The sequence below is a fragment of the Mus pahari genome, chromosome 5 (assembly GCF_900095145.1).
Source record: "Mus pahari chromosome 5, PAHARI_EIJ_v1.1, whole genome shotgun sequence".
Taxonomy (NCBI): domain Eukaryota; kingdom Metazoa; phylum Chordata; class Mammalia; order Rodentia; family Muridae; genus Mus; species Mus pahari.
The window spans coordinates 126,477,019-126,491,458 of record NC_034594.1 but is presented as its reverse complement, the minus strand read 5'-3'; the positions used below and the strand labels follow the sequence as shown (position 1 = coordinate 126,491,458).

At 39.3% G+C, this 14,440-nt stretch overlaps 1 protein-coding gene across 1 annotated transcript in view; it reads left to right on the top strand.

Annotated features, from left to right (window-relative positions):
* The window catches only part of Dhx9 (DExH-box helicase 9), a 36,430-nt gene that overhangs the window by 6,740 nt on the left and 15,250 nt on the right, over positions 1–14,440 (top strand). The window contains exons 4-12 of the mRNA XM_029538696.1: positions 1,606–1,723; positions 5,025–5,140; positions 5,610–5,758; positions 8,109–8,155; positions 10,791–10,927; positions 11,305–11,394; positions 11,508–11,669; positions 11,767–11,844; positions 12,258–12,483. Coding sequence (XP_029394556.1) covers positions 1,606–1,723; positions 5,025–5,140; positions 5,610–5,758; positions 8,109–8,155; positions 10,791–10,927; positions 11,305–11,394; positions 11,508–11,669; positions 11,767–11,844; positions 12,258–12,483 — 1,123 coding nt within the window. The remainder of the gene's footprint in view (positions 1–1,605; positions 1,724–5,024; positions 5,141–5,609; positions 5,759–8,108; positions 8,156–10,790; positions 10,928–11,304; positions 11,395–11,507; positions 11,670–11,766; positions 11,845–12,257; positions 12,484–14,440) is intronic.

Here is a 14,440-nt window from a genome sequence, read left to right as displayed (position 1 = left end):
AGACAGGGTTTCGCTGTGTAGCCCTGGCTGTCCTGGAACTCACTCTGTAGACCAGGCTGGCCTCGAACTCAGAAATCCGCCTGCCTCTGCCTCCCAAATGCATTTATTTTATTATGTATGTGTGCCTGGGTCCCAGGACAAACTAAAGGCCAGGGATCTCACCAGACTCACTAGCAAGTGCCCTTATCAAGTAATTTCATTGGCCCTTTTTTTTTAAATTTTATTTTTCAAGACAGGGTTTCTCTGTATAGCCCTGGTTAACCCAGAACTCACTTTGTAGACCAGGCTGTCCTCCAACTCAGAAATCTGCCTGCCTCTGCCTCCTGAGTGTTGGGATTAAAGGCGCCATCACACCCGGCTCATTGGCCCTTTCAATGCTGTTGCGTAGTTAAGGGTTTTTTGTCATTTGAGACAGGGGTCTTGTCTAGCGTGTTGTGCTAGACAAGACTGGACTTGAACTCAACAAAGATCTGCCACTGTCTCCAAAGTGTTGGGGTTAAAGATGTGTGCTCTAAATTCTACTAATACTGTTAGGAGGGGGGATAATCTGGGCTTGATGGTGCAGGCCTGTGGTCTTGGCAATATGTCAAGTTCTAGGCCAGTTAGGCTATTGTGTGACATCTTACCTTAAAAACAACAAATCTAACCAGAAGTGTTGGGACATAGCTCAATTGACTTGGACAGTGTACAGTTAAAGGGGAAGAAAAAGGTATAATTAACTGTATAAACATTTAGAGATTTTAACACGGCTCTGAAATTATAAATTGCCTTTATTAATGGTTAACTCATGTGTTCTCAGGAATATAGACTCAGAAATTTGAGCATTCCTCATACTATATGTCATGCGGTTAAAAAAATGGGGTTTTCAGCCGGGCGGTGGTGGCGCACGCCTTTAATCCCAGCACTCGGGAGGCAGAGGCAGGTGGATTTCTGAGTTCGAGGCCAGCCTGGTCTACAAAGTGAGTTCTAGGACAGCCAGGGCTATACAGAGAAACCCTGTCTCGAAAAACCAAAAAAAAAAAAGAAAAAGAAAAAGTGAATTAGAACTCACTGATAGTCCAGACTGGTCTTGAATTCTTGATTGTTTAGTGTCCCAGGTGATAGGGTGTGGTATAAGCTACTGTGCCCAGCTAAGAAAGCTTTCTAAGTACACAGGTATACTTGCAGATCAAAACTGAAAAAGAATGATTCCTGATTAGGGTGTATACATGATATTTGGATATCCTTTAAAAGATGTTCAGATACCAAGGAAACAAACCAATAGTGAAAACCAAGCTGCAACATGTACTTAAGATCTCAGCAAGTGGGGGTATTTTTTGTTTTTTTGAGACAAGGTTTCTCTGTATAGCCTTGGCTGTCCTCGAACTCAGAAATCTGCCTGCCTCTGCCTCCCAAGTGCTAGGATTAAAGGCGTGCCACCACCATTGCCCTGCTATAATATCATTCTCAAGTTACTTGAAACTTTGTCTTCAAAGACAGAGATGAGAAAAATACTATGGGAAGGATGTTTAATATATGGGTATCTTTGAGTAGTCTTGAAATAGTCTTTTAGTTTCTGCAAAACAAAAAAACCCAAGTACTGACACTTGACTTTTCCTCTTGTAGATTGTACCACCCCCGCCCATACTTAGTGACACCTCTGATAGCACAGCAAGTACTGGAGAAGGTTTACCTGCACCCATGGGAGGACCACTTCCTCCTCATCTGGCTCTCAAAGCAGAAGGTAAGGGACTTGAATATATGTACTTAATGGAGGATAACACAATCGTGCTTAGTCATCTCACCTTGTCATTTGTATAGAAAAATCAATAAACATGTTTATTAGGTTATACCACTCAAGCTGCCACTGTTTTAGGGTTTGTTTTGTTTAAAAGATTTAAATTTATAGGTGTTTTACCTGCGATATTTATGGGCCACCAAATGGGTTAAAGAATTTTATGAGTGGCCTTTTATATGGCTGTGTATCAGGCTTAGAGGGCTTTGCACATGTTAGATACCTGTGGCTGAATTTTGTATTACATTCATTCACCTTTTGTTTTGCCCTACCTGTATACCTGTAGTAGGATTTGTGTATTCTAGCCCTGGTGAAAATTTTATTTGGGTTATTAAGGGAAGAGTATAAGATTTTGATGAGGTTTCTAACAAATAACTGAAACAATTTATAGCATCTATCCTATTGTTTTGACTTGAACAAATTATGAAACTATAATCTGTCACTTTAGAGTTCATGCATATTGATGTTTGCGGTACCTGTGGAGGCCACAAGAGGCCACCACTCCCCACAACTGGAGTTAACCTGAGCCTTCATGGGTACTGCATATCAAACATAAGTCTTGTAAGAGAAACCAAAAAAAAAAAAAAAAAAAGTAAGAGAAACCAGTGGTCTTAACTGCTGAACCATCTCTTTTTATTTTTGGTTTTTCGAGACAGGGTTTCGCTGTGTAGCCCTGGCTGTCCTGGAACTAACTCTGTAGACCAGGCTGGCCTCGAACTTAGAAATTTGCCTGCCTCTGCCTCCCGAGTGCTGGGATTAAAGGCGTGTGCCACCAAGCCCAGCTTGAACCATCTCTTTAGCATCCCACTTTGGATTTATATAGAGTCAAAACTTCTAGGGGCTACTAATTAGTAGTCCCGGGATTAGCTTTCTTTTCAAATCTTTATTAGGTTTTGTGTTTTTGTTTTTATTTAGGCTGTAATTTGGAGAGTGAATTTAATTACACTTTTAGATTCTCCTGTTTCTACTTTCCCAAAACTGGGCTTCAGGCATGTTCACTGTTGGGAACAAAATAAGGGAGGTCCCTGGGGGGCCTGGGGAGAAGTGGGGGAGGAAAAGGGGCCTAACGCCTGGCCAGAGTTCCCCTGTGCTCTGGGCAGCCGGACGCTTTCCCACAGGGCCCCAAGTGAACATGCCTGCCCCATGGGGTGGGGGTGGAAAAGGGGCAGCCCCCGACTGGGGACTCCCCTGGAGTTACCTTGCTAGCACCCTAGGGTTGTGGGAAAGAGGGAGTAGGTGAAGAAGTTCCCAACACTGACCAGAGTGTGCAGCAGGCCTTGATGGAGCAGAGCAGACACTATTGTTTAAGAGCTTTATTATAGAAATGCAGGGAGAAAGAGAGAAGGGAGAGAGAGGGGGCTGGGGGAAGGCTAGAGAGAAAGAGGGAGAGGAAAGAAGACAAAGGGAAGAGGAGAGAGAAGTGAGAGGTAAGAGGACAAAGTAAGAGAGTGAGAGTAAGAGAGCATGGTGGGGCTGAACACCCCTTTTTATGGTCCTCACAGTTGCTAGGTAGGTAACTGGGGAGGAGTTTAGCCTGAAGGTCAGAAGCTTGGGCCATTGCTTTCACGACTACTAATCATGCTTCTCTGTGGGGGCTGTGGGAGGTGGTAACTTAGGCAGGGGCCAGAGTTCCAGGAGCATGAGGGAATGCCTATTGTGTCATGAGCGTGAATTTTGACCATGGGGTTCAGACCTCAGCTCAACTGCAATTCTCACAGTTCACCATACCCAGTGTTATTCTATAGTGAGGGTTGAACCCAGTGCTTGCTTCATTCCCAGCATCTCTAAAGAATGTTTATTTAAAAAGATGTATTGCTTTTGGGCCAAGCACGCTGGCATATTCACCTTTAATTCCAGCACTTACTTGGGAGGCAGAGGCAAATAGATCCTCATGAGTTCAGAGGTGTTCTGGTCTACATACCAAGTTTTGGTACAGCCAGAGCTACATAATATAGACAGACTGATCTCCCCTGTGTGTTTACATACTGTATTCGACCCCCCCCCCCTTTAGCACAAGTGTATAGAAGACAGGAAAAAATACATCTAATACAGACTCAGATTGCCAGCTAGACATTTCCTAGCCTGGATAGTTTAGTGCTTTGTTATTTTGTATCTTAAAAACAACTAAAATATGGGCTGGGGAGATGGCTCAGAGCACCCGACTACTCTTCCAAAGGTACAGAGTTCAAATCCCAGCAACCACATTGGTGGCTCACAACCACCCTTAACGAGATCTGACTCCCTCTTCTGGGGTGTCTGAGGACAGCTACAGTGTACTTACATATGATTTTAAAAAAAAAAACACAAAAAAAACTAAAATAAGTATGTCTTAAAAGTACACATTAGGGGGCTAGAGCGCGCTGACTGCTTTTCAAGAGAGTTCCTGGGTTTAATTCCCAGCAACAGCATGGTGGCTCATGACCATCTCTAATGGGATCTGATGGCCTCTTCTGGTGCGTCTGAAGACAGCTACAGTGTACTTGTATAAATAAATAAAGTTTAAAAAAAAAAGTACAGATTAGGGCCGAGGAGAAAGAGACCACCGTATGAGGACTTGTGTTCTATATCCCACCAGCATCCACATTGTGTAGACAGATGGTTTTGTGGGAAAGTTGGCCTGCTAGGTACCTAAATATACCTAAGTAGCCCAGTGAAAGCCGGTCAAATGAGAAAGGGTTTATTTATTCTGCTTCATGGACCATGATGAGATTGAAAGTGGCAGAAGCTTGAACAGCTGATCACCTGGGAGAGAGCAGGGAATTTGTGCTGTTAATTTGTTAGTTTGTTTTCTATTTTCACTATCCAAGCAATGGGACAGGGTTTCTCTGTATAGCCCTGGCTGTTCTGGAACTCAAATCTGTAGACCAGGCTGGCGCCGAACTCAGAAATCCGCCTGCCTCTGCCTCCCAAGTGCTGCGCCCGCAGTGTCTTATCTTCTCTCATTAACAGACCATACTACTATGGGATTGAGGGTAAAGTTGCCAGTTAACATTAACTATCAGACTAACCTACTTGATTGCTTCCTGGAGGTTACACTATGGCCTCCACATGCATAGACATAGACAACCATAAATAAATAGGCTGAACAATATATATAGTCCCGATTATTTCAGATGTCCTTCCAGATTATTGAAAACCTGTATCCAAACATGTAGTCAGGGACATTTGTTAAAATATATAGCTTTCTTCCCCCAAACTTGGCTACTTAAAAGAGCAATTTTCTTTCTTTTCTTTTTTTCTTTTATAGCAGAAAATAATTCTGGAGTTGAGTCTTCTTCTGGCTATGGTTCTCCTGGACCTACCTGGGACCGAGGAGCCAACCTAAAGGATTACTACTCAAGAAAGGAAGAACAAGAAGTGCAAGCGGTGAGGAATCTTATATAGTGTTATTTACATCCTTGAAAATGGGACTTGGGATTGATTTCACAACAGAGTTGAGTACCTATTCAAGTTAATAGCACACTGAGTTGTTGATTTGTTTGTTTTAAATCTTCAGTCCTAAGCTGGCCTTCATTCCTGTGGCCCTAACTAAAAAGCCTATTTTACTAGTTGGTTGCATAACCCCGTTGTACATGCTTGTAGTCTCAGCATTAGTGAGAGGGTCAGGAGAATGACTAGTTCAAGGCCAGCCTGGATTATAGTGTTCTAAAAACATAGTGATATCCTATCTCAAAAACACAGGCTCAGTGATAAAGTGGTTGTCTAGCCATGTTCAAACCTCTGGATCTCAGCACTACAAAAATAAAAATCTGGCTTTATATTGAAAAAAAAAAAACTGTACATTATTATGTAAGTGTATTAGTGCAGCCAAATTTACTCATCATTGATTCTACAGACTCTAGAGTCAGAAGAAGTGGATTTAAATGCTGGGCTTCATGGAAACTGGACATTGGAAAATGCTAAGGCTCGTCTGAACCAGTATTTCCAAAAAGAAAAGATCCAAGGAGAATATAAGTACACCCAAGTGGGTCCCGACCACAACAGGTTTGCTTGTTTCACTATTTTCCTTGTAAAAAGTTAAGGTGGTTTGACTTTATGCTTATTAACTAAATGTTACTCAGTGAATTGTGAAAAGATGAATTACTGATTTGTAGTTTACAAAAATTTTTTTAAAGAATAATGCTATTCTATAAGAAGTCCTGCAAAAATCTGTTGCTGGACTTTGACTGATGCCAGTTAATATCTACTGTGGTAGTTTGCTAATAGTTGACATAATTGACCAGAGGCGGTGATTGCCCCCTTTCCCCCCAGTGTAGTTATTGGCGATAGCTTTAAATACTTAAAATGATTCTGGTATGCTTTGTTGTCTTAGAAGTAGATTGTATGTATTACCTATATCCAAATTTGATTTCTGTTTAATGTTGGCAGCTCTTTTAAGAATCCTGTTACTTGAGTACCCTGAAGTTAAAGGATCGCGAAGTTCTTCAATATGGTTTAAATTAGAATGCCTTTTTTTTCTGTTAAGCTTTTAAAACAATGTAAGGGAAGATATGTGACCGTATGTTTCTCAGCCTGCTTGATGTTCTTCCTAAGAGCATTCCAGGGTGTAGTACTTATTACTCCCAGGAAGGCTCATACAGATTAGATTCCTCAGGGAGGCACTGTACTTTTATTGGAAGAGAAAAGGAAGTGGTTCTCAAAATATCTTGATTCGATTTGCTGTCTTTAATTATACAAAATAAATTATCCAAAATAAATTTAAAACATTTTCCTGAAATTAAAGTGTTCTCCCTTGGGTGCAAGTAGCAGCCCTAAAATTATTACACAAAACAAAACAAATTGACCACGTACTCAAAATGATGAGAGCATGGCTCCTCCTGCTTCCTACTACTTTGTTCAGTCCTGAATTCTCAAATACTATATTTAGTGTTACATTTTTAAGAGTGTTGTCCGTTTTGGTTCAGAATTTAAAAAACAAAAATCCCAGGCTATAAAATGACTTCATTTCCTTTAATACTTTGTCTACAACTTATTGCACTTGGCAGCTCCTGGTGGTTTTTCTCTTTAAGAATAATTAGGCTGTTGATAAGAGCTCAGAGCTGTTGATAAGAGCTCAGGGTTGGAACGTTTGTATATCATGCATGAGGCCCTGAGCTCAAATTCCCAGCATTAATGTTACTACTACTACTACTACTACTACTACTACTACTACTACCACATTACTATTTTTACCTAAGTATTCCTGAAGCTCATTGAATTGCTGCCCCTCAATCCCCCCCCCCAAAAAAAAACCACCAACATTTGATATCAGTATTTTACTGATTTCTGATGTAAAATAAAGAATTCAGGACAAAACAATGTAAGAGGCAGACAGTTGGAGCTGGGACACATTGCTCCTGTATGTCCTTTATTGAAAGGCATAACAGACAGCAACACCAGAGGTCTGTGTTCATATACACATGTGCTGATGCTTAGGCTGAACTAAGCAATCACATGGGAAACTATTGTAAACTGATTTCTGGTGTTGCTGTTCCCCCCTAGGTGGAGGAGAATGAGATTGAGTGCTGACTTTAAGCCTGGCTGAGAAACATACTGTCATCGGTGTCATTAATGAAAGGGTGGATGTTGTTCCCCTGAAAGCCAGTGGCCTTTGACCCCCTTGAAGCCCTTGTGCCTGAAGGTCAGTTGACAAAGAAGTTGAGGAAGGAAACTAACTTTTTCCCCCTTAAGTTTCTCCTAACCTTTTATTCACAGCACAAAGTCAAGTTTGAATGTGCCTGAGCAGTAAAGGACCAGCATAAAAACCTAAAACCTATATTTACTCCTAGAGCCTGCTAGCAGTTTTAGCTATCTATAATGTGAAAAATGACTTTTGTTCTCTAGGCCCTGGTTTAAGTATCTAAAAAAAAATAGGCTAAATTTTTTTTGTAACCAAGGACTTCTTCCAGCTTGAGATAAATTGGAACTCTGCTACAGGTGCTACTGGTATATAATGGTTGCATGTATAAACTACCCTAACAGGTTGCAGTTGTAAATGAGTTCAAACTCTTTTGAAGAGTCTGGTGTGTTTCTTAGCTCTCCATTATAAACAATTTTCTTTCATTGAAAGCATTTTTATATTCAGACTCTAACCTTGGGATAAAAATAGTAAATCTATAATCTAAAAATATAACATTTTCTTTTCATGAAAGAAAGCTCATCAGCTGTTTTTACCTAATGTCATATATTTGCAGTTTACATACTTTCTGTTCTAGGATTGGACAAAAATAAGTGTGCGAAATGGTTTTTGCTATAATTTTTTGTCTAATGCAGTTGGAAATCCTCCCTGACTAGGGAGATAATGGAGTAATTTACAGTGGTAAATTTCTAACCTTGTTTGTATATGTTGTTACAGGAGCTTTATTGCAGAAATGACCATTTATATCAAGCAGCTTGGCAGAAGTAAGTGTAATTGCTTTTTTTAAATGCTCTTAAACATTTTTGCAGAAATAGTTTTACATTGAAGGCTTGAGCTACTATGATAGAACATGTAACAATGTAAAGAAGTTATAAAATTTTCCATGAAGACAATTTCAGCCTATTACATTAATTGAAAAAAATTACTCATGCGGAAGAACAATAGATTGAGTACACAGAGGGAGGGTATTAGGCTAGGGAAAGTAAGGCCAAGGAGGTGGGTACACACTGGATAGAGTAAGCAGCTGTCATTGCCTGTGGTAACTAACTGGTCTAGGTCTTGGAATATGCCAAAGAAATTTATTTAGATCTCAATAGTACCTGCCACAATATTAATATTTTATAATGTTATTGATCTTTAACACAAGCAGTCTCCCCATCTGCATATGCAAAAAGATGCTAATGTAATATTTTAGTGGTCAAATAAATCATGAAGGATTTTTAAAGTTCAGGGTTAAAATAGTAAAATGGAATTTAACAAAGGTTGGACTGGATAATAGAGTTAAATTCCTAAAGATAGCTATTTTACTACCGTGACAGCACCTTCAAAGCTAGGCATGGTGATAAGTGCCAGTATACCCTGTATGGATTTCAAAGTGAAACCTTGCTTTAAGAAACAAGATGCTGGACAGTGGTTGTACAAGCCTTTCATCTCAGTAGTTGGAAGGCAGAGGAAGGTGCATCTCTTAAGTTCAAGGCCATCCTAGTTTACAGAGTGTGAACTCCAGGACATCCTGTGCTACATAGAGGAAAACCTGTCTCAAGGAACAAAACGAACAGTAAAACCCTAAACAGTTTTAAGTGTAGTCTGAAAGTAAATAGGTAAGATTATAGATTTAGAAGATTAGTAGACTACTTACTTGAAAGCTATGGAGTTTTGTCTCCTGTACAACAAAAGGAGCTGGGGTGATTGCCTACCATGAACAAATTCTTGTGCTGTTTATCAGTATAATGTGTAAAAATTGTTCTTTTGTGTTGGGTTTCAATGCTGTAAGTTTAGATTTAGAAGGACCTGAAATCTTTTTTCTGTGAACTAAACCCAAAACCAAAATTTAAGTGTGAGGGCTGGTGGCTTGTAGCTTAAGTTAGTTAGAGGATTATTTACATAATTTTCTGGGGCCCAGGGTTGATCCGAAGTACCACATAAGCTAGGTAAGGAGGTGCAGACCTAGCACTGGGAGATGATGCAGAAGAATCAGAAGTTGTCCAGACTGAGAGTAGCAATACAGAATATGTGAGACCCTCTCTGTAAACAACAACCAAAAACAAACAAACCCCACTTCCTAAGAGGCCATGCTGTGGTTACCTGAGACCCTCTCAAAACAACCAAACAGAAACCATGAGATCATTAACCCTGAGAAAACAGAATAGATGATATCCATGGTAGATGATAGGCTAAGATGGTGCTTATATTCTTTTTATTGAACACTAAGATTAAGACCTATCAGGTATGTTAGGATACAATAGGCTCTGTACCTGTTTTACTGACAGACTTTAAATTGTACCATATATAACAGTGGCTCAATTCATTTGATCAGAATGTCCTGAAATACTTTGTATGTAAAGAATTCTGCAACTTAACAAAAATACTTAAATTTAGCCTATGGAAAACTTTGGTGTATAACTTGTAGTCAGTAGTTTTCACCACTTGTTTTTTTTATTTTGAATCAGCTTCTCACCATGTAGTTCTGACTTGGGTAGAAGTGACATTTTGTGTTCATTATGTTTACTTTGATACTTTAAAGTATATTGACATAGTTGTAACAGACTAATGGACTTGTAAGTAAGGCTTTTTTTTTTTGTTTTTTTGTTTTGTTTGTTTTGTTTTTTTTACAATCATTGCTCTCATTAAAGTTGTTTTGGAGGGCTGGTGAGATGGCTCAGTGGGTAAGAGCACCCGACTGCTCCTCCGACGGTCCAGAGTTCAAACCACATGGTGGCTCACAAGCATCCATAACAAGATCTGACACCCTCTTCTGGAGTGTCTGAAGACAGCTACAGTGTACTTACATATAGTAAATGAATAAATCTTTAAAAAAAAAGAAAAAGAAAGAAAGAAAGTCTTTTTTAAAAAAAAGTTGTTTTGGAATCCTGGGCTCACATAATCTTAAACTTCAGAGCTAATTAAGTAGAACTATCTTAACAAATCTCTAAGCAGTGACTGTGTATTCAATTTTGTCTTATACTTGTTTTCAGTTTTTTAAATCTGATTTAATGACATGCAAGTAATGACAGGTTAGGGGCTGGAGAGACGGCACAGAGGCTAAGGGCCCACTGGATGCTCTTCAAGAGGTCCTGAGTTCAATTCCCAGCAACTACATGGTGATTCATAACCATCTATAATATGATCTGGAACCCGTTTCTTGGCCTGCATGCATACATTCAGGGAGAACACTGTATACATAATAATTTTTTTTTTTTTATTAAATGTCAACTTTGTGCCAGTCTTTATCAAAATGATTAGTTATTAGGGTATAGAATTGTATTTGGTTAGTGAATAGAATGAGAATATCTGTGCTATAATTTATACTAATGGTTCTTCAGTACATAAATACCTAATACCTAGTTGTTCCTTATGGTTCTTTACACAGCACATTTCTGTCTTTGGTAATTTTTATAGGGATTTTCGCACGTGAACATGGATCAAATAAGAAGTTAGCAGCACAGTCATGTGCCCTCTCACTTGTCCGGCAGCTCTATCATCTTGGAGTGATCGAAGCTTACTCTGGGCTTACAAAGAAGAAAGAAGGAGAGAGAGTAAGTTTTTAGGCGTAAATGTAGTATTTGGCTAAAGGAGTTGAATTTATAGTTTGAGAGGTGAGTTGGAAGGAGGGACATTAGAATGGGGATCAAAATTAGGGTTTTTAAGTGCCAGACAAATAATGTTCTATTTCTGAGCTATATTCTAAGCTCAACACTTAGTAATGAAGAAATTAAAATGTTGTACTAATCAGTACTCTGAACTTGTGTTTATAGTGGCCATTGAGTGAGTAGTTGATGAAATTCTCAGAGTTGTTGGTTTCTGGCAATTATTAATAGCCCTAATGTCAGCTATATATTAGTTTAGGTGAAATTAGTAGTTTTAAATTATATTAGTGAATATATTGATGATTTTCTTTACTCCTTCTTTGTAGGTGGAGCCTTACAAAGTTTTCCTTTCTCCAGATTTGGAGCTTCAGCTGCAAAATGTGGTTCAAGAGCTAGATCTTGAAATTGTGCCCCCAGTAAGCATATATACAGCTTTGTAGTTTACCTTGTTTTAGAGTCTTTCCTTGGGAGCATAACTCCTTTTTATTTATTTTTGCTGTTTTTTTTTTTTTTTTTTTTTTTTTAATAGCCTGTTGATCCTTCTATGCCAGTTATACTTAACATTGGGAAATTGGCTCATTTTGAACCATCTCAGAGACAAAATGCAGTGGGAGTAGTTCCTTGGTCACCTCCACAGTCCAACTGGAATCCTTGGACAAGTAGCAACATTGATGAGGGACCCCTTGCTTATGTAAGTACAATATGGGTTCTAAGATCAGTTTTTTATTTTCCTTTGTATCTTTCTTTAGGTCAGAGAAAATAGATTTTGTTTGAATGTTTTCTTATAGGCTTCTACAGAACAAATAAGCATGGACCTTAAGAATGAATTAACATACCAGATGGAACAAGATCATAATTTACAAAGTGTGAGTGATCTTATACATAAATTGTCTAGAGCTTAAATACATTGTAGTTAAGATTGAATGGCAGATTTGTACCAAATTGCTAATTATAGTTAACTATGATAGTGGCTATTCAGGACCTCTGAGTGAATTAATTGTACTAGTTTTTCAGTATTAAATAAGTGATTTGAATACTTTTACAGCAAATGTAAAGTGATAACATTGTTTATCAAGTCATTACAAAATGGAAAATACTTTTATAACGTTTATGAAGACTTAGGTATGAACTGGGGTATGAAGATAACATTTTCTAGAAATTTTAGTGGGAATCAATTGTATTAGAAAATAATGTTTTCATTCTTTGAAATAACTTCAAATACAGAAAGCAATACTTTTTTATGGAAAAGATTTAAATGACTTAAACTTTGCTGAACCAGGTGTTACAAGAGAGAGAGTTGCTTCCTGTGAAGAAATTTGAAGCTGAAATTCTGGAAGCCATTAGTCAAAATTCAGTGGTGATTATCCGAGGGGCTACTGGTTGTGGTAAAACCACACAAGTTCCACAGTATATTTTGGACGACTTTATTCAGAATGACAGAGCAGCCGAATGCAATATTGTCGTGACACAGGTAAGGAGTCATTGTGTGAGTTTGTCTTGGAGTTGTCTTACAGAATTGTAGCAATTGTTTGAGATTTTATGGTCAAGTAAGTTTTCAAGAGTGTTAAATGCAAACACACTCTACTACCCACAGCCCCTAGGGGATTTGACCTAAAAAGCCTTGAACATGCTGGATGTGTAGCCCTGGCTGTCCTGGAACTCAACTTTGTAGATCAGGCTGGCCTTGAACTCAGAAATCCTCCTGCCTCTGCCTCCCAAGTGCTGGGATTAAAGGCGTGCACCACCACGCCTGGCATTGGATGTGCACCCTTAACCCACTGAGTTATAACATTTATTTTTCTAAATTTCTTTTTCTTTTTTTTTTAAAGTTTATTTAATTTATGTATGCGAATACACTGTCAACTATATTCAGACACAAGAGGGCATCAGACCCTATTACACAGATGGTAGTGAGCCACCATTTGGTTGCTGGGAATTGAACTCAGGCCTTCTGGAAGAGCAGTCAGTGCTCTTAACCATTGAGCCATCTCTCCAACCCACTGTTTCTAATTTCAAAGGAAGATTTCATAAAATTGGCTATTCAAGTCCCGTAAGAACTTTTTAAGCTGCTCAGGAATTGGGGGGCGGGGGTAGTTACTAGCAGTATTGATTATCAAGTTAAACTGTTGGTTGTAGCCCTGAACAAACCACATTTATGACTTGGAGTGTAATGAACCTTATTTTGTGTGCATTTACAAAGGTATTTCTGCATTGGTAGTATATATCATGCACTTAGTTGCTTTATTTGTAAGTGCACACAAATTTGTATTTAGCAGGAAACTTGTATGGCAGAGTTACTCTGCATTTAACTATGAATGCACATTTTATTTAAAGTCTATTAACAGCTTAAAGTGGAAAGAAAGCCGTCTTCGTTCAGCCATCAAAATGGAATGCAGGAATTGTTTAGCAACACTTGAATTCATCCTAGGCTTAGACTATGAAGTATAAATGTGGGCTTGCAGAAAGAACATTAGATAACCAGATGTTTTGCCTGTGAGAGAAAAGACATTAAATCCAAGAATGTAAAAAAGAACAAATTCTTTACAGTAAGATCACTGAATATTACTCCTACACTTCTGCATGAACACCTTAGCAGGGAACATTAGGAATATCTGTATGTTTGTGCAAGGTTGACATTCTTGAGCATGCTCACTTATAAATATTTATTTTAAAACACTCAAAAAATATTGGACTGGAACATCTTAGGGGAAGGAATTTGTGGGCCTGGGTGCCAGAGGTTTTCCACAGGGATCTCTACCTGTGGGAAGGCCCCAGCGTGTGCGTGTGTGTGTGTGTGTGTGTGTGTGTGTGTGTGTGTGTGTGTGTGTGTGGTGGACGGGGCGAGTGAGTACAGGCAGGGAGACAAAGCCTCTGCCAGGACCTGGAAGTCCGAGCCTTTCTGGAGCCAGGTTAGGCTGGGTCAGCGAAGGGCAGCTTTTCGGGGAGAGATCTCTTCCCAAGTTTTAACAGCTCTTGGAACAAACGGCTCAGACAAAGGAGTGGTTCTCACATACCTTTAATTCCCTGCATGGCCCTCTCTACATACAGTTCTAGTGGTGATTTAAGGTCTGATAGCAAGCCCCCTCTCATTGGCTTGGACTGAGTTTGGGAGGGAAACCTTATTTGCATGTGGGAGGGCTTGGTGCTGTTCCTAAGTGGCTAATAGCCACCCCTCTCCTGTAGGGGTTGTGGGAGCCTTAACTCCAACCAGGGGCCAGGGGCCAGGAGACATGAAAGGGTCCCGGGATTCAAGATCTAGCCTTGTACTGGAAACCAGGCTGTCTGCACATAGCCCATTGCCCCACAGGAATTGACTGTTAGAATGATCAGAATTTTAAGTAGATTATTAGAGGGGCTGATATATCTTGGCTATAGTTACAGTTTCTGTAGGGGAGTTTTATGAAACAGGGATTTTATTTTTTAGCATAATTTAAGGTTGGGTTTTTTTTTTTTTTTTTTTTT